Source organism: Trichoderma aggressivum (genome assembly GCF_033847375.1).
Source record: "Trichoderma aggressivum f. europaeum strain CBS 100526 chromosome Unknown scaffold_045, whole genome shotgun sequence".
Classification (NCBI taxonomy): domain Eukaryota; kingdom Fungi; phylum Ascomycota; class Sordariomycetes; order Hypocreales; family Hypocreaceae; genus Trichoderma; species Trichoderma aggressivum.
Genome location: NW_026946411.1, coordinates 303176 through 322300, shown reverse-complemented (window position 1 = coordinate 322300; position 19125 = coordinate 303176). Strand labels below are relative to the sequence as shown.

At 44.0% G+C, this 19125-nt stretch overlaps 6 protein-coding genes across 6 annotated transcripts; 3 read left to right on the top strand and 3 right to left on the bottom strand.

Annotated features, from left to right (window-relative positions):
* Nucleotides 1-3808: 3808 nt before the first annotated feature.
* Nucleotides 3809-5629, top strand: Triagg1_8828 (uncharacterized protein; the record flags this gene model as incomplete). Its single annotated transcript, XM_062903718.1, has 1 exon — nt 3809-5629. One exon carries the CDS (start codon nt 3809-3811, stop codon nt 5627-5629), a length of 1821 nt encoding a protein of 606 aa, XP_062752300.1.
* A 316-nt stretch (nt 5630-5945) lies between these two features.
* Nucleotides 5946-6304, bottom strand: Triagg1_8827 (uncharacterized protein; the record flags this gene model as incomplete). Its single annotated transcript, XM_062903717.1, has 2 exons — nt 5946-5999; nt 6074-6304. The coding sequence occupies 2 exons, from the start codon at nt 6302-6304 to the stop codon at nt 5946-5948; spliced, it is 285 nt and encodes a 94-aa protein (XP_062752299.1).
* Nucleotides 6305-7403: 1099 nt separating this feature from the next.
* On the top strand, nt 7404-8004 carry Triagg1_8826 (uncharacterized protein; the record flags this gene model as incomplete). Its single annotated transcript, XM_062903715.1, has 2 exons — nt 7404-7572; nt 7616-8004. 2 exons carry the CDS (start codon nt 7404-7406, stop codon nt 8002-8004), a joined length of 558 nt encoding a protein of 185 aa, XP_062752298.1.
* Nucleotides 8005-10695: 2691 nt separating this feature from the next.
* On the top strand, nt 10696-12713 carry Triagg1_8825 (uncharacterized protein; the record flags this gene model as incomplete). Its single annotated transcript, XM_062903714.1, has 2 exons — nt 10696-11485; nt 11563-12713. The coding sequence occupies 2 exons, from the start codon at nt 10696-10698 to the stop codon at nt 12711-12713; spliced, it is 1941 nt and encodes a 646-aa protein (XP_062752297.1).
* A 146-nt stretch (nt 12714-12859) lies between these two features.
* Nucleotides 12860-14170, bottom strand: Triagg1_8824 (uncharacterized protein; the record flags this gene model as incomplete). The annotated part of the gene is made up of 1 exon (XM_062903713.1): nt 12860-14170. The coding sequence occupies one exon, from the start codon at nt 14168-14170 to the stop codon at nt 12860-12862; it is 1311 nt and encodes a 436-aa protein (XP_062752296.1).
* A 745-nt stretch (nt 14171-14915) lies between these two features.
* On the bottom strand, nt 14916-16660 carry Triagg1_8823 (uncharacterized protein; the record flags this gene model as incomplete). The annotated part of the gene is made up of 3 exons (XM_062903712.1): nt 14916-15534; nt 15593-16112; nt 16363-16660. The coding sequence occupies 3 exons, from the start codon at nt 16658-16660 to the stop codon at nt 14916-14918; spliced, it is 1437 nt and encodes a 478-aa protein (XP_062752295.1).
* Between the last annotated feature and the right edge of the window lie 2465 nt (nt 16661-19125).

Below are 19125 nucleotides of genomic sequence, written 5' to 3'. Positions count from 1 at the left end.
GGATTAAGAAAATTATTAAAAAAGCTAATAAAGCAGCCTAAAATAGTAAGTAAGATTTATGCAGCTATATATATATAGCTAATTAAACTAGTTAACTAATTAAAGGCTATTACTATATATAAAGGCTTTTTTATAATTAGTTTTTTTTAGGTAGTTTATTTTTTATACTTAGGAGAGATAATTAAGTATAATAATAGAAATAAATTCTAAGGTATTTACTTTTAAATATTATACTTAAATTATATATAAAAAAAATATAATAAAAAACTAAATAAGTTATAAAAAAAATATAAATTTACTTTAAAAATTTAAAAATAATATTATATATTAAAATCCTTATTATTACTTTCCTTATTTAGGTTATTATTTTTCTTAAAATTATTATTATTTTTATTTAAATTATTACCTTTATTAAGGGTATTACCCTTTTTAAAGTCTTTTATTAATATTTTAATTATAAAAAAACTATAAAATATAATTATAAAAAAAACTATATTAAACTTAATATTAGTAAAGTATAAAATAATATATAAAAGAAAAGTATATTTTACTTTTATAAATTTTTTTTAAAAAAAAAGTAAAAATATAAAAAAGTAATTATAATTTACTAATTTAATAATAAAATTAAAAATATAAAATTAATTATTAATATTTTAGTTATAAAAAAAAAACTTAGTAAAAGTATATATTTTTAATAATAATATAATTATAATAATATAAAATAAGTTTATAATATTAAAGTTAATTTTTAAGTATATAATTATATAAGTATTAGTAAAATTATTAAAATTAGTAAAAAGAAATATTATATTATAAAACTATTTTATAAGTATAAGTAAATAAAAATACTAAAACTTTTTATAAGCTTATAATTAAAAAATCTTAAAAAAAAACTATATAAATTAATAATATATTTAAAAAAATAAAAAAAGTTTTATATTATAAAAAAATTATTAAAAATTTACTATAACTTTTATATAATACTTATAAAATTATTTTTAAAAATATTATAGCTATAGTAACTTAATTAATAATAATAATACTTTATAAATTTATTTAAGGACTTATTAATAAAAAAATATAAAACTATAATAAAATATATATTATATAAATTAATATAAATAACTAAAAAAAAAGGGATTTCTTTTTTTTTATTAAGTAAATTAGTATAATAAGTAAAATTATATATATATTTATAATATAGTATTTTATAATTATAATAAATTAATAAAAAGCTAAAAGTAATAATAAAGTATACTTATATTTTTAAAATATTAATATTTAGTAATAAATTAGGCTTTATAATTAAAAAAATTATAATAATAGTAGCTAATTTAAAACTAGTTTTAAAAGTATTATTAAGTAAGAATACTTTATTTTTATTATAAATTAGTTACTAAGAGGTATAAGGTTAATTTTTAATTATAAAGGGAATATTAACTTTTTAAAAACTTAATATATTTATAAAAAATTAAATATACTTAAGTATAATACTAAGGTTTAAATATAATTAATTAGCTTTAGCCTTTTTAAATATAATATATTTATTATTATTAAAATAAAGTATTATAATAAGCTTATAAAAATAAAACTTAAAAAAGTAGAAATTATAAAATTAATTATATAAAAGGGAATAAAAATAATAACCTAGCTGTAAAAATATTAAGAAAATATTATAAAAAAAAAAAGTAAGATTAATTATAATATTATAAGGCTTAAAAAAAAATTTAAAGTTATAATAATATAAAATATTTATTATAACTAAATATAATTATAGGTTTTAATTTACTAAGTAATAAAAGCTATAGTAAGTAAAATAAAATAAATATAAAGTTATAGTAAATTATAATTAATATATAATTACTTAGGTATTTAAAAATTATAAAAGGAATTAATAAATTCTATTAAAATAACTATATTATACTATAATATAGGGACTATATTTTAAAAAAGAAATATTTATATAATAATAAAAAAAATAATAAATTATATATTACTAATTATATTATTATTTATAACTATTATACCCTTATTTATAATAACTTCTACTTAAATTACTTTACTTTTATAAGTTAGAAAAAGAGGAATAATAATAAAAAAACCTATTTTTCTTTTTTTTAAAATAATATCCTAAAGAAAAGTAAATTAATAATATTAAAATTATAATAAAAAAAAAATATATTTATATATAAATAAATAATAATTTATATATTATTTATAAAAAGTTTATAATATTTAATTATATTTTTACTTTTATTATATTATAAACCTATACTTAATAATAAGTAAAAGTTATACTTATTATAATTAAGGCAGCTATAATAATAATTACTACTATAGTAATTATTACTAAAGTTAATATTATATTATTATAATTATAAAAAGCTTTTTAATATTATACCTAAAGGGGTATAATAATAACCTAAAGTAAGTTAAAAATAAAATTATAATAAAAAAATAATAATATACTATATTAAGTTAAGGCTTATAAAACTTATTTAATAATAACTAAGCTACTTATTAATATTAAGTATATATAAAAATATAGTTTTTTTTATAAAATTTATAAATATAAATAATATATTTCTTATTATAATTTAAATAATATATTAATAAAAAGCTTAATATAAAAAAGCTATAAAATATATATTAATAATAATTATATAAATTAATAAAAAGCTATTATTTATTTATTTATATATATAATTTAAGTATTAATAATAAAGAATATTATTATTTATAAATTAAATATATAAATATTATAAAAAAAATAAAAACTTACTTAATAAGCTTAAAAATATTTATTTTTACTAAAATAATTAATATATAAGTAATTATAATATAAAAATAATATAATAGTTTTAAAAATAATAAAAAATAAAAGTATTTATTTAAAAGAATTTAGTAAAGTTTAATATAATTATATAAGTTTATATTCTTTACTATTACTTTATTTTCTTAATTATATTATAAAAACTAAAAATATTATAAAAGTTAAAGAAAAATTATAAAAGGTTTTTAATAATATTTAGTTTTATATTTAATTAATTATTTCTTTTATAAAAAAATAAACTAAAATAAAATATATTTATAATAAAAATAAAATAAGTTTAAAGCTTAAGCTTATTTATAATATAGCTTAAGTAAATATTACTAAAATTAGCCCTTAAACCCTTAGTTAAAAAAAGTAATTATTAAAAATACTAAGGTAATACTTTAGAAAAAGGGGTAATATATTAAAGCTAAGTAATAGACCTAATATTAAGGCCTTAAAAATATATTAACCTTATAGTAAAGCTAAGTATTTATATTATAAAATTACTTTAATTACGCTAGAAAGATATAGGTTAAGGGCTACGCAGCCCTTAGCGTAATAGTAGGTGCTATATAATAACTATAAGTTTTATAAAATTATAAAAGGTTAAAGATAAATATAGTTACCTTTATATACCTATTTTATATATTTAATATAAAGCCCTTGTAAACTTACTCTTATACCTCTTTACTCTCTTTTACTAACCCGACTTCTGACATATAGGTGGTTTTAGCGGCTTTATAGTTATGGATAAGATAATACATATATTATTTTTTCTAAGTTTAGATTATATAAAAAAACGTGTTTAGCTATGTGTATTAGTTTTTCAGGTGTATCAGGGATTTACAGGCTAAGTTAAAGGCTATCGCCTTTAAGTTAACTACTAAAAGTAGAGCCAACGGGTAAGCATAAACAACTGCAACCATAATCATCAGCCCTTTCATCATCTTCACTCCATCATCTTTTGTTCTCTTATGAATCTCTTAAACCAAAATGCCTCCCTTTATTGATCGTGTCCATATCCATCAGGCTGTCGATAATCAGGCGATTCCCGCTCTGGAGGCAATGGCAGCAAACGATAGTCTGCGTTCGCTCTACCGCTTTGAGCGCGATGATCCTCCGCCCTATGTATCCTCGACCGAGTCGGAGGAGCTCGATGATGCTGACCTCACTCCACTACCACGCGGCCGCCCTATGCCGCAAGAGCTTCAAGTTCTCATGGAACAACCCCTCAGCCAGGACGAAGTTGATGATATTGCACATTTTATGTGCGAGCTTCCACGTCCCGACGACATCTATTACGAAGAAGCGTGGCGCGAGTACCGCCGGGTCGATTCGCACCCTCGTGGCCCACGGCCCGAGATGTTCAAAGACTTGAACGGCAGTCGGCGCCAGGGAGTCATTGTTCGTCATCTTGTCAAGCGGCGTTGGCAGAAACTTGGGGTCTGGAATACGAGTTGGGGTTTTGCTGGGCGCAAGGTACAACCTGGTGACGATTGGCGTAGGTGGACGTGGTGGTGGCAGCCTGTTGGAGCGGCCGATGACCCGCACCAAGTATATCTGGACAGTCGTGAGCTGGTCGCGCGCGCCTTGCGACTGCGCGAGAATCTGCGTCGCGGCGAGTATGCCCCTAGCATACCGCGGTCTCGTCTCAGGCCAGACGCGACTGCTGCCGAGGCGGAGGCATTTCTCCTCTCTAGGCCATGGTTCATATTTCGGTTAGAAGTGGCTGAGGAAAGCACGAGATATCGTCGCCTCTCCAATGACGACCAACGACGATACCCACATTCCGGCCGGGACCAAGTCATCAAGTGGTGGAGGGAACGCGGGGACTGGAGAGATGAATACAACAGCACCAGCAAAGTCGCGTCCTGGAAGTGGCGGCACGAGTCTCCTTCCCCGGAACCCGAAGACCTCGCTGTTCTGGACAACCTAAAGGGTAGGTCCCTTGACGCAGCGGAGGAGATGGAGTTTACCCCTTCCGAGATTGATGAGCTGGAGGTAATTGATCGCCCAGAATCCGAACAGCCCAAGGGTTTCTGGGTTATAGGAAAGAATGATTGGACCAAGCACTATCCTGGAGAGATGGTTGACCAACAAGCAGAGATCCAGGAAACGCTGCAAAAGAATAGGGAGAAAGTGGAAAAGCTGAAAGCTGAAGGGCGATACGTCGAACCACCAAAGGACCCCATCATTGAGCGCCTGATGAAAAAATATGGAGATCTCTTTGGCCCGCGACCAGCAGCAGAGTGCGAGGAGATTCTTCCTGAAGCGCAGGAGGCATCCAGAGAGGTCCAAGAGGACGAGCCCAGATCACAAGACGATATTGATCCTTGTCCACCGCGGACGCAGCGTCGCTTGCATCAGCATCATGCGCGGGGCGGACTAGACAGCGTACAAGATCAGGATCAACCCGTCCCGCCACCACCCCGACGAAGCTCTAGGATCGCCGCTGTGAAGCGCCGCGCGGAGCCTCTTCCAGAGCAGACTCAGCCGAATAAACGGCTTCGAAGGACAGTACCAAATGCCCTAGGACTTGCCACACCTGATCCCGCGGCGGCGCCTGTCCCACGGAGCGCCAGAGCAAAGCCCGTCCTTGGACAACGTTCGCCGGAGGAAAAGCCGGAGAGCCGCCCGAGAAGGGGCCGGGGGCTTGCAAGGAGAGAGAATGGACAAAGCATCAGCTCCGCCGTGCAGAAGAGACCTGCAAGGACAATTGCCAAGAACAGACCCAGAAAGAACAAGAATACGCGAGCGGAAGCAACAATTGGAGGAAAGCGACGAGGGAGGCCGAGACGGAACAGATCAAGGTGAAGCGATGCTCGATTGTTGCATGAGGTTTCACGAGGTCAGCGTGAATGAGTGTCGATTGCATGGGGTACTTTATTTATGGCATCTTTGGAGCCTACCTGGCGTTGAAACTTTGGGCCTTATTGTACATGGGTAGATGAAGTAGAATGCATTATGAATACCCAGTCGGTATATTAGAATCCTACTCCTATCTAGACCCCATATTAATTGACACAGCCTGCTTCTCCCATAGCTCTTGTGTACGCAACCCTGTCCTGCCCTTGTGGCGGCAACAATTGGAGAAGATGCATTTTGGGCCATGATGACGCCCAGACACCATTCAAACCATCTTGCAACCCTGCACCGGCTTCCGCGCCTTGTCCTTATTCCTGTACTGCAGAGTAATAGCACTGGAAACCAACAGCTGGAGAGCCCTTATACTACGTACAGTCAATTCATTTGCAATACCATGTCTTCCGAGACCTGCAACGGCGCATAACTCTCCCAAGGCTCGAGGTACGACCACTTGCGGGTACAGCCCTTGATCTGCTTCCACATGTACTTTTCGAGCTTGCTTGCGCTCTTGGCGTAGGGCGTGTTCTCCGGGTTGTAGCGGCGGCAGTTTGTGAAGATGAGCTTGGCGTCCCTGATGAACTCCTCAGGTGTGGAATACTGGTCGGCCTCGAGCTTTGACTCCATGGTACTGAGGTCGTCTCTTCGCTTGCCCCGCGCTTCTCATTACTGCCAAATTCGCGGTAAGCAAACGAAGCGGATGCGGCACTAGCCAACCAAAGTCTCATCCCTCTTGCAACACCATGATGGATGCCCACAAGTGAGATCGCTGCCAACGTTGGGGTTCGGCACGGGTCGTAGTCTTTGACAGGACTCGTATTCATGGTCGCGGGGCCCCAAAAAGCCTCGGGATAGCGGGACCCCGTATTCTCCAATAGATATGGTCGTATGTGCTTGGAAGCCTAGTTGTTTAACTCATAAGCCCCCAATCACAAGGGAGACAAAGCACAAAAAGAGAAAAAACATACAACAGCCGGTGTTCGCTAATGGTCACCCACTTAACTACTAATCTGCCGGTTAGTGGCTTATCTATGGGGGAGCAGACGGGACCCCGAGCTTTCCACTACCTATGGTCGTATGTGCTTGGTAGTATAGTTGATCGATTTATATGTTCTTGATCTTGGTGAGATGAGATATCAAAAAGAAAAAACATACAACAGCCGGTGTTCGCCAGTGGTCACCCACCTGACTACTAATCTGCCGGTTAGTGGCTTGTCTATGGGGGAGCAGACGGGACCCCGAATTTTCCACTACCTATGGTCGTATGTGCCTGATTCACTAACAAACTACCTTATAACGACAAACTCTCAACCAATTCAAGCATTCGGACTCCAAGGCTTCAAACTCCCCCACGGGCGCTTTGCGGCACTCCGATCAGATACTCCATATTACGGTAGGTAGTGCCGGCCGATGCCCTGAATGTGCTCCGTTTCATGGAGCGGGCGTCACGCGTTTTGCGTCCACCCCTCCCTCCGAATTTCTGCGTCGACTCTTGAGACGAAACCGGTCGACCCGGTGGAGGGTCCCTGGGATACATAAACCCAACGCGTTTAGCCACACCGTTCCAGCGCTCCCACAGCATGTCATCTATAGGCCATAACCCATCGGATCGCATTATCAGCACTTTACTTTGTCTAAGTGGGCGAGCCTCTCTGTTTAAATTCGCTTACTGACAGAGCTTCTTGTCCATGCCCAGTATTTTTATTATACATACATCCACATAACAATGGATGCTGCTGTGGGGGGCACAGTTACCATATTTCGTTTCATACATCAATGCTTCAGTCACATCAAGCAAGCCCGTGGCTTCGAAGTCGGGTTCGAGATCTACCAGCTGCAACTCGAAACTCTTCTCTCTCATTGCGCCTCTATTTCAAGAATCATTCACGATACCAGTGAGTTGGGCAATCCGATCGCAGATACAACAGATCCCCCCAGATAACAGATTGGAAGACCAAGACCCAACAACCGCGCAGACTCTCTCTGCCATTCAACACGCCTTGCGTAAAGCCAAGCGTGGCGCCGCAAAGATGCAAGCCGATTACTTTGCAACAAATAACCTACCTCTTCAAGACCTCACTACAGATGACCATCTACCAGCACTACGACCTCGGATGACGGCGTTTCTCGACAAGCGAAAAGTCCAAGCGGCGAAAACAATTGAAGGGTTTAAATGGGCTCTATACAAGAAAGAAATGCGCGGCAGATTTATCCAAGACATATTCATCATGATTCTACAACTCGAGCGCCAAATTTACTCGGAAAGTCTGGCGATCGAGGATGCTGGGTTGATGTACCTACAAAACGAGCCCGTGGCTCTTGTGTGACAAAATACAGCGGTGCATAATAGATTAGAAAGGCGATTGGCATTCAGTTTATTGCATGGCGGAAAAGGTGTTTTTGCAATTTTTTCCCATAGTGCCTATAGAAGGAATATTCAGCTCCAGTAGACGTTTTGTCCTCTCCTTTTTTCCCATCTTGGTCTATACTCTTGATGTTGGTGAACTGACGGGTGTGTTGCTAGCGATTACTGGAATCGCCCTACATCGCACACTGTTCCACGAGCATCATGAAACTAAGACGGGTGCACCTGTAGCTTGCTTCTTCGGCGTCCAACCAGCATACCGTTTCCGTTACTGACATTCACCGCGAGGTGATCAAAGGATGGTGAGCCGTTGATGTTCGTCAAGGCCGCGCTCACTTTGGAGCGGCCACCATCTTCTGGTGTCATCGACTAGAAACACAAGGTACAATGGCATCATCATACATAGCCCTTCGTCCGCGGCATCTGCCAAAGCATCTTGGGTTCAGCTGTTCGTAGGGTTTCCCTCGGAGACTTCCTTTTCGACCAACTTCACAATGAACTATGCAGGTGGCCAAATTTGTTAATCTTCCCCAGCCCCGTCAGATCAGCAGGAGCATCACAACGGCCAGCACATATCACTTGCATGTTCCTTTGTAGCCGTGACGGGTTCAAGGGTGTGGCGTAAGTTATCGCGAGATTCGTGGTAGATTTGCCATTAATTATTATTCTTCCAACAGCCTGGCGAGAGTACAAGCAGAGCCCAGCAATCTCAGGAGCCTTCAGCACTCCCACGTCTCTCTTCTTCTACTCACTAGAAAAAGTAGTAATCTTTTCGAATGTCACATGTTTGGATTCTCGAACTGATAAAATGGCCACGTCCTTTCAGTCGTTCCCGTGCTTCTTCGACTCCAACTTGGTGTGCATGCCGCTGAGAACGAGACGTTGACCCGAAAAGTAGCAAAGCGCAATAGAGTCTTTTTAAAAATTTGCCGATATTGCCGACCAGCCAAAACTCCATAGGCTGGCTGCCTCGAGGTTCAGGCACAAGCAACGAGCCAGAACAATGCCTCTGGTGATCAGATGAGACAGCGTTGCGGTCGCCTCGCCATTAAGCTTGTGTCATTGCGCATAGGCCGCCTTGGTAGGATTCATCAAGCATCAACACTGCCTCCGAAATGGGGGCAGCGGATCGAAATAAAATCTCTCCGACGCTCGTGCCGCTCCTGGCGCAGCGAGGCCCAACCAATGGCCAACAGGTAGAGTAACCTCCGTGGCATTTTAGATCCGTACACCGCGACTGGCGCCGGGTATATGTTGCCATTGATTCGACGCCTGCAAGGGTCGGCATGGGCATCGGTTGTGTAACTAAGATACATTAATGTCAATGTCAAATACGTACCTGTAATATTGAGCTCATATCCCACTTACAAGCTAGTAGAGATGTTGCCGTTTGAGAAGAGATGCAATTGCATTTCTCCGAAGTTTCGAGTTCATGTCAACATGTATTTAGCCACGATTGTATTCAGAGGTAGGATCCATTGAGGAATAATACACGGTCATGAATAATCGGCATCTTATGTCTCAATGAGTATGCGTGGGGTATCTCAGCTGATATGTTCGAATTTTGCTTGTTGTCAACGGCGTCTTTGTCGTTCGAGCTGTGTGCATATATGGTACTCGTCGGTGTCGCAAAGAGTTTGTGGTATCTTGGCGTTAACAGTCTTGAGTCGTAGGAGGTTCGAGCCAAAAATAATGGCGAATAACAGGCACACAAGATAATCATGTCGCCTAAAAGTATTCGACACTTCATGCCAAGTATTGGCGGAATCTGAATGCTTGTCGGATGAAGTGCGCCAGTGTGAGGGGAGGCGTTCCGGGGAAATGGAACCGGCAGACAAAGAGAAAGGCACGGCCTTTAGAATGCAGTATATAGAGCAGTTTATAGTTGTAAATGGAGTGTAGAAAGAGAAGGTCGTTTGTACGTATTTGGTTCTCGAAAGTCCAGTTGGTACAATGTGAAGCTGCTCTTGAGGAGAAGAAAAGAAGAGAAAAGAGAAAAGGGGAAAAGAAAATGGGGGTTAAATTGGGCAGATGAAATTGACTGCCAGTTGTGTCAGCCGTCCAGGCTCCCGTTTCTTAGAATTTCGAATGTTGGCAGCTGTGTCTTTTTTACCAGCCATTTAATTAAATGAGCGACGCAAGCTGCAACTGTTGATTAGGTAGATGGGACTGAGTATGATCACGACTGTAAATACATTAAACATCTCTAGCATCTCTAGCATCTCTTCCTGTTATACCTAGTATCTCTTCTTAACATCTTTGTCTCACTTCACCCCGCTTCAGAACAAGACAGCATCATGTCTGAGACACGTCAAAAGCAACGCCGCGTCCTCTTCTGTGTTCCAGCTTCAGCCCCGTCCATCGCACAGCCGCAGACAAAAGCTCACTTCACTGCTGCGTACTTCAATAGGCTGGAAGAAAACCAGCCTCGTTGCCTCGTCTATTTCTGTCTCACAATGCCCGTGCATGTGTGTGACCTTGGCAGCCGAATGTCATTGCCACACGTAACATGCAAGGACGGAATCCTTCAGCCTACTGTTATATCTAGCCCACATGCTGCTCTCATTCTAAATCTTCTTCTCATTATTCTTTAATCATACCCGGTATAAAGTAAGCTCAGGATTCACTAAACATCTCCCCGTGAACCGCCTGCATGGACCGTGATGACAGTGTTACACAGCAATCCTTGATGTCCAATATGAGCGATGGACCAGAAACACTTCCAAGGCTTCACTCCCCAACCCAAGGAAGCGTCCGCGCCGTCGAGACAGAAGAGCAAGAAAATGCCACACAACAACAATCTTTGTCATCACATATAGGAGACGACACGCAGACACCTCCAAAACCCCAAAACTCGAGTTCCGAAAGCGACGCCGATACTACGAAAGAACAAGCCCACGCCAATTACACCACCATCGCCAATCATAAAAGAGCTCCTCATCTCTGGCTCTCCCAACTCGCCTCAACATGGTGGATCGAAAGCATCACCATCTGCATCAGCTTCGCCTGCATGGCCGCCCTCGTCTGCATCCTCGCCCTCTTCCAAGACCGCCTCACCACAGACTGGCCCTTCTTCATCAGCCTCAACGCCACCATCGCCATCGCAATCACGGCCGCAAAGGCAACGCTCCTCGCCCCCGTGTCAGTCTGCCTCAGCCTGGAGAAATGGAACCGCTTCAGGAACAAGGCCCACCATCTCCAAGATCTCGCCATCATCGACACGGCGAGCCGCGGGCCTCTCGGTGCTGTACAGATGCTCTTCCGGGTCTCGTGGGGGTTTGCAAGCTTGAGTGCAGTGGTTGTCATTCTGTCCATCCTCACAGATACACTGGTGCAACAAGTGGTATATCTCGAACCAGGCACAATCTACGCTTACCAAGAGTATTCGGCAAGGTTCGGGTACGCATATGGTTTTGACGGGGCGGATCCCAAAGAGGGCGAGGGTTCGTATTGATGCAGACTTGACACTTGCCAGTCCCTTGTTCGGCGCACCGCTTCTAACAGAACCGCCCCCTTTCAGATGCTGCCAATGATAACGTCGCAATCGCCTTCCTTAGAGGCTTATATCAGGCAGATTGGCCAGACTATTTCGCATGCAACTCAAACTGCACCTGGGACGACCATTATCTCACCCTGGGCTTCAGCAGCACTTGCGCCAACGCGACAGACGAAACCGTCGGCACTTTGGAATGCGATAATGGCGAGCCCTGGCCAGGGCATTGCCGCATGACGACGCCAAGGGGGCGCGTGCAGTTCAATTTCGGCCCTCAGTATGCGCCAATGACGTTGAACGCGAGCGAAGCAATGTTCCAACATTTCACATACCGCGAGCTGGACAACAAGTCTGATTCTCTCAAAGATACCGATCTCTTTGCAGCCTCCATCTGGACTCTCCCTGAGCCTCGCTTCTCAGGCGAACAAAACCTGGCCGAGTATAAAAAGACGCTCCTTCGAGAGTCGGTGGTGGTTGAGTGCACGCTTGGCATCACCCTGTACAACTATTCCAATGTTTCATCAACTTCAAACGTTTTCAACATTGGCAGAACCGAGCAAATACCCATCGGCAACTACAGCGGCTACACATGGGGACGACCTGAGTGGGATCCTCTGAATGACCCCACCTTCTGGTGGAATGATACTGGCCCGGGACTGCCAGACGTTTCTTTCCTCTCCCGTTACGTAGACATCATTGTCACGTTCATGAAGTCGAGGGAATTCTCCGGCACATCGTATCCGTACAACGTCCCCATTCGCGTTGATAACGTCGATTGTCCAGGCGCCACACGAGCGTTTATGGACGGCACTCTGGAACAAGTTTCTTACATCTTTGATAGAGTCGCAATGAGCTTGACGCACATGATACGCCGGGGCAACTCGATGCAGACGGCACAGGGCAAAACGAGCCAAGCCGTCGTCTTCATCCGCGTGCGCTGGAGGTGGCTCATCCTACCCCTAGCCGTCCATCTCTTGGGAGCGATTGCCCTCGTCGGAACCATCATCGGAAGATCCAGGGACGTGCCACTATGGAAGGGCTCAGCTCTGGCAGTGCTATATCACTCTGTTGACAAGGATGGGGTTTTGGGAACTCGGGTGAAGAACCCGAATGAGCTGGAAAAGGTCAAGAGCATACAAGTTATGCTGGAAAAGAAGAGTAACATTTCCGATTCGTAGTCCAATGCCATGAAACACGTTGAAGTATCCATATATCTATTCCCCCCCCCCCCATATACCACGTTAAGTAACCAAAACCGCCGCTATCCCAAGAAAAAAGACTATTTTATGACAAAAGAAAATAGAGAGAAGGAAAAGACATTGCCTTAAGCGGGAGCCTTCCAGTACTTGGCGGGGGTGAAAGGCATCTTTGTCACGACAGCCTGCCTCTTGCGGCCTCGGACAACGACATCCACCTCGGTGCCAGCCTTGTGCTGTCCATCCTTGATGTATCCCATGGCAATGTTCTTTCCGAGTGTTGGGCTGGGAACACCGCTGGTGATTGTGCCAATGGTTTGTCCATCCTTCTGAATCTCCGCACCCTCGCGAGCAGGGGCGCCCTGGACGACGAAGCCGACACGACGTCTCCCGACGCCAGAGCCGCCCTTGGACTTTGGTGTGAGCTGAGGGAGGATGACCTCGGCGCCGTGGAAGCCGCCTGCCTTGCGACGCTCAGGGGAGATGATCCAGCTGAGGCCAGCTTCGACAGGGGTGGTGGTGTCGTCCAGATCGTGGCCATACAAGCACATACCAGCCTCCAGACGAAGAGAATCACGGGCTCCGAGACCAGCCATCTGGAGGCGCTCAGGACCAGCAGTCTTGATAAGAGACTCGACAGCCTTGACGGTGCTCTCCAGAGCAGGATACAGCTTGCCGTTGAAGGAGATTTCGAAGCCATCCTCTCCGGTGTAGCCGCCACGACTAATCAGGACAGGGTGAGTCTTGCCGCCATCCGCAAGCTTGAGCTCAGCCTGGACAGTGTTGCCAAAGTAAAACTCCTTGAGGTTGATATCAGTGGCGAGAACCTCGCTCAGAATCTCAGCGGCCTGAGGTCCTTGCAGGGCAACCAGTCCCGATCCATCCAGCCTCGTCCACTTCACATCGCCACCAAACTTGTCCAGCTCCTCATCAATGTACTTGGTGTCCTTTTCAAGACACGCTCCATTAGTCACCACATAAAACTCATCCTCGCCAATCCTCGTAACAATGGTATCATCAACAATGCCTCCAGTGCCAGGCCATAGGAAAGTCGTCAGCTTGCCACTCATAGGAGCAACACTGCTCCACGACGAAGGCGTAACCCTTTCCAAAAACGCCGCCGCGGCAGGACCCTTGAAGATGTGCTGAACCATGTGGCTGACATCGAAAAGCGATGCATGGTTCCGTGTGAAGTGGTGAGAGTCCGCCAGAGACAGAGACGAGTACTGGACGGGCATGTGGTAGCCCGCAAAGGGCACCATCTTGGCGCCATTGGCAACGTGGAAGTCGTACAGCGGCGTCTTCTTGAGCGGCTCTCCGCCGGAGGCATTGGAGGCGCATCGGATGCTTCCAGCAGTCGCCAGGCGGCCCGCAGAGAGTGAGGCCGAAGCCTTGACGCGGGGCGATGCCCGAGCAATTCTGGCGAAGCTCTTCATCATGGCGGCTTCAATTGAACGACGGAAAGCAAAAGGGAAACGAGGGAAAAGAATCAAGGAATGAGATGAGATCAAGGGATATTAGAGAGAAAAGGAGCGAGGAATTGGCAACGGTCGTGAGAGGAAAGGATGGACACGAAAATCGCCGAAGCGGCGGTTGTTGATCAAGTTGAATGGATATCAATTGGGTAATGGCAAGATTATTCTGACGGCGGGGCGGGCTCGGGTAGCTGCGGATCGCTGCAGTGAGCGCCGCTGGATAAAAAAACCTGGAACCCACTCTCCGATATCGAAACTGCTAAAAAGTTCTTTTGGGGCTCTGTGCTTGAATCGTTCGAGTTAAAAGGGTTGCATCGCTATAATGTTTAACCGAAGATGGGAGCATAACAAACATATCAAAAACACCAATGATGAACAGCAGCTGCACCACCAATGCCATACATCATCAAAAAAAAAAAAAAGGGCAGTGACAGCTTCAAAATTCTGCGTCTTTATTGTCATCATACACAGTCAGGGCCGGGGTCTAGCTAATCCCAGGCTTGGCTTCGTAGGTACATGTAGTAGTTATGCCAATTGCAATCGATGCTCCAAAATGATGCTGCGTCCACGGAGGCATCCAGAAAACAAGAAAACAATGAATAATAATAATAATAAAAAGTCAACATCTCCTCCAGTTCTAGTTGGACGTAGTCGCTTCAGCTGCCCAAGACCGATTCCATAATTAGAAAATAAAAGAGAGTCAATGGCTCTAATTGTTGTCCTCAAAGCTGTACTTGAGCCAGCCTCCCAGGGCACGCAGACTCTCCCACCGAACATTTTCGTCGTCGGATGCCATGAGCTCCATAATCCGTCTCTTCAAGCCAATCTTCTCGAGTTGTGATCGCTTCTCGGGAACCTCCTTGACCAGGCATCCAATGTCGTTGCATGCAATAGCCAAGACCTGTTTGTCATTGTCCCAGGGCTTCTGCATAATCTCGGCCAGCTTGCGAGGCACTTCGCCGTTTTGATAATCAAGGATCTTCCGTGCGTTCTCTGCCCAGAAGATGGTGTTGCGGTGTGGTGGCGACCAGCGGAGGTGGCCGGAGTGGACTTCGGCCAGGTACTCGTCAAACGTAGTTTTTGTCTTGGTATATTCCTCCAGCAGTTCCTTGAGACTTGACAGATCTTCCAGCAGGTCAGGATCGGCGAGATGGCGGCCACTGAGATTCTCTAGCAATGCGGGTAGACGGGCGAGCACGGCGGTAGGCAGGAGCGTTCTCTGGTTCTTTTCCAGCAAGTTGTAAAGTGTGGCTAGAATCAATCGAGTCGTCTTCTCCTTGGGCGAGAGTCGAAGAAGGTGAGTGTACAAAAGGATGATGTCGTATTCGCTACAGCATGGTCAGTTGGGGACGTCAAAGGTCGGACATGACACGCAAAATGACTCACTCGTTCAGCTCATCTCCAATTTGTTCCGACTCAAAGCTCATCTGCCACAAGACCATGAGAACATGGTACAGCAGCTGTAAACCAACACCTCCATTCAGAGAGCCCTCAAAGGTGCGCGTGTTCGTAGTGCCGCTCCAGAGACTAGCAGATGAGTCGCCACCGTTGCCAACACCGGCGGCCGCCCGAAGAATGTTGACAAGGGGCGTAACGGTGTCGCTGCGCTGCTTCCAAAAGTGTTCTCGCGAGACATGTCCGAACAGCAAGGATGAGTACTCCTGCACGGCGAAATCCTGTAAGCCAGCATCGGAGCTCTGAGCCAAGCCGGACAGGTAGGTGAAGATGAGGGGCAGGGCAAGGACGGTAGGCTTGGAATCATCTTGCGCCAGAGCCATAAGGTTCGACAAGGCGTGTGCGGTAAGGAGGGGGATGGGGTCCTCGTTGGAGTGAGCGCGGAACAGCGGCAAGAAGTGCTGGTACGGCTCGGGGGACTTGAGGAGAGCTTTGGCGAGAGATGGCACAGCTATGTCGCGACCACAATATCGTTAGCATTAGATTGAAATCGATGATGTAAAGAAAAGAGCAGTATAATTCAATGATGAGAATGATATCGATGATGTAGAGAAAAAAAACAGTATAATTCAATGATGAGAATGATATCTTGACAGTAGCAGCACACAAAACTTGTATTGTTGGGCTGATGCCATTTGTTGGGTGTTGAAATACTATTTGGTGTTTTGATGTTGATATGCAAGTCGAAAGCCTTGACTTACCATCAAGCAGATCAGCCAGCAGCACCAAGATGTACTGGACGAGGCTGGTATTCTTTCCTGCCTTTTCCAAGACGCTGGGGCTGCCGTTGCCGCCAACAAACAGCAGCCGATATCCGTCGAGGTCTGCGCTCACAATCTCCTTCCTCTGCTCGGGCCTTTTAGCTTTGTCGACGGCGCGGATCTTTGCGAGCTGCTCCTCGGTGAGGCTGCCTGCTCTAACGGCTCCATCCCAGGGGATCGGGCGGTGGCGGATGTTGTTCTGCAAAGAGGCCAGGTAGGTTGGCCCATCGAGAGACATGATGGCGACAGGAGAGCGAGTCTAGTTTCGAGGAGGGGGAGATGGATGGAAGTCGACGAGGTGATGCGAGGCGAGGCTATGACGCGCGGAGGGTTATATGGACAAAGGAGAGTGAGAAATCGGAGGCCAACACGAGAAGATGGAGATGGACAGAGACGCAGAGAGAGAGGAGAAATCAATTGGAGAGACGACGGCCGCCTACCAGCTTGCAGCAGGCTGTGCGAGGCTGAAGAGCAGAGAAGAGATGGAATTAGGTGAACCGGAGAGAGTGTCACTGTGCTGTCGCAGCTCAGCTTTGGAAGCTTTGCTCTGCGCCAGCCATGATGTTGCACCCCCACCTTTTTAAGACGGGTTTATCCGGCGTTCGGCCATAGATCAGGGACCGTGCTTGTGTTTTCAATGGCAAGCAGCAGCCACAAGCTGGACGAGCCACTCACCCCACCAGCCACATTTTGCTTGCGCTGCTGGAGCTGAGGGGCTTTTCCAACCACAATAAAGGCCTAGATGAGGGGGAATTGAGAATGGATTGGACCAGCTTGTAAGAGTTTCCTTTCACATGTACAGAATATACTTGCCTTTTTCACATATAAAAATGAGTTGTTTTTTCATCAATGAGAAACAACTCATTCATTCTCCAAGTGAAAACCCACTCAAAATGCAACAAAAAGCCAATGCGCCGCTTTCTCTCTCTTCTACTCACGCTCCGGAGCACTTTGTAGGCTCCGAAATGCCTCGCCGTGCCTTTGAAAACAGGCGCCCTGCACGCTTAATGAGAGCGAGAAACCTTTCCAATCAACTCCCTCGTAATCCTCCGTAGCGCACAGCTCTTTGTCTTCCTTTCGTTTTCTTCGGTCTTTCCTTTTTTCCTGTTCTTATCGCCACTCAAGCAAAGCACCATCCATATCATCCAGTCCAGACATGCAGTTGGTGTCTAATGCATCCAATCCTCCCAAAGCGCACGAGGCGGTCGACATGCAGCTGCGTCCCCATAAGTATCGTAGTTACTTGTAAGGTAGTCTGCGTTCTCTGTTGGATTGTCCAGCACGCCAAGCTGGATCAAGGAGTGTGGGAAGACGATCGATCCAAGTTTCAGTCAATCAGAACAATCGGCGCAAACAACGCCAGCCCGGCCATGGCCCCAGATCGCTTCGCCTGGCCAGCCCATCAGAAGCTGCCAACAAGGCGCCCACTATCGATATGTACTTGATCCTGGCCTGACTGTGTCTCTTGATGTTTCTCCCGCGTATCCGGTGCTTTGTGCCCGCAAGAGTCTGTCCGCATCCATGTCTGTCTGTCTATCCAAGTTTTTCTTGAATCTTGCGGCGGCTCAAATGTGGAAAGTCTGATGCCAGCTCATCCAATCTCGAATCTCTCCCCCGCTCTGGGCATCTGACACCCCGTGCTTCGTAGGGCCAACCTGAGGCCTGTCAAACGATCGCCATCCGAACAAAGACAAGAAAGCAAAGAAAGAAGAAGCAACGCCCTTGAGCTGCAGCTACTGGAACGCCTCATTCTCGATCCGGCATCTCCAGATACCCTGTAGGATTTCCCATCCACCTCACTCTCTTCTTCTTCTCGTGACCGCCAACCGCTACTGTACTCGTAAGACGCCAATGGAGAATCATCACAAGTCAGATTCCGGCCCGGACCCTTGCTGCATCTTGCATTTTGCCACTTCTAGTCAGGGGCTCTAAATTCTTTTCTTTCTCATCGTCTCTTTGGTGTGTCTTCTTTTACTTTCTACGAGGAGGTTAGTCGACTCTTACTTGGAGTGTGTGTGTGCCTCCGCTCCGACTTTTAGGAAACCCACGACCCCCCATGTCAGGTACCTCTCACACACAGCCAAAGTTGCCCGTAGCCGCTTGTACACTCGTGTCTGTACTGCGCGAGACCAAAGGAAATGGCACCTTTGCTTCACCGCGGCTTGCGGGCCGTTTAAACGGTGTCTGTCAAAGAGTCGAAGAGGGGTGTGTGTGTGTGGGTGGGTGACATTGTTGGTTCAAGAGCCATGCTTTGACAAGCTGGACCAAGTAATACAGAGACAGGTTAGAGGCAGACGCAAGTACAAGTAACTAAAAAGACAAAAGACCGAGAGGGTGTGCAGCAAGTACCGCATACGAAGCGCATCCATCATGGATCTTTTTTTTTTTCTGAGTCGGACGAAATGGGAGGGGCTGGGATTTTCCTGCGTCTAAGTGGGAGGAGGTTGGGGATTGTTCGAGCTCTGCAGCCGATAAAAGTCATCGTGCAGCGCCGAGACCGCCAGCTGCGCGCTCCCATTCTTCTTTCTCCCAAGTCTCCTTTTTTTGACTTTGGCCTTATGCAAGGTTGAAAACCGGCGTCGTCACTCAAACGGCATTGACTTCTTTTTTTTTTTTCTCTCCCTTGCCTTGACATCGTGAGACTTGGGGACTTGTGACAATTTCGGGCCAGCCAGCCAGCCTCGCTCAGAAACTCGCCGGACT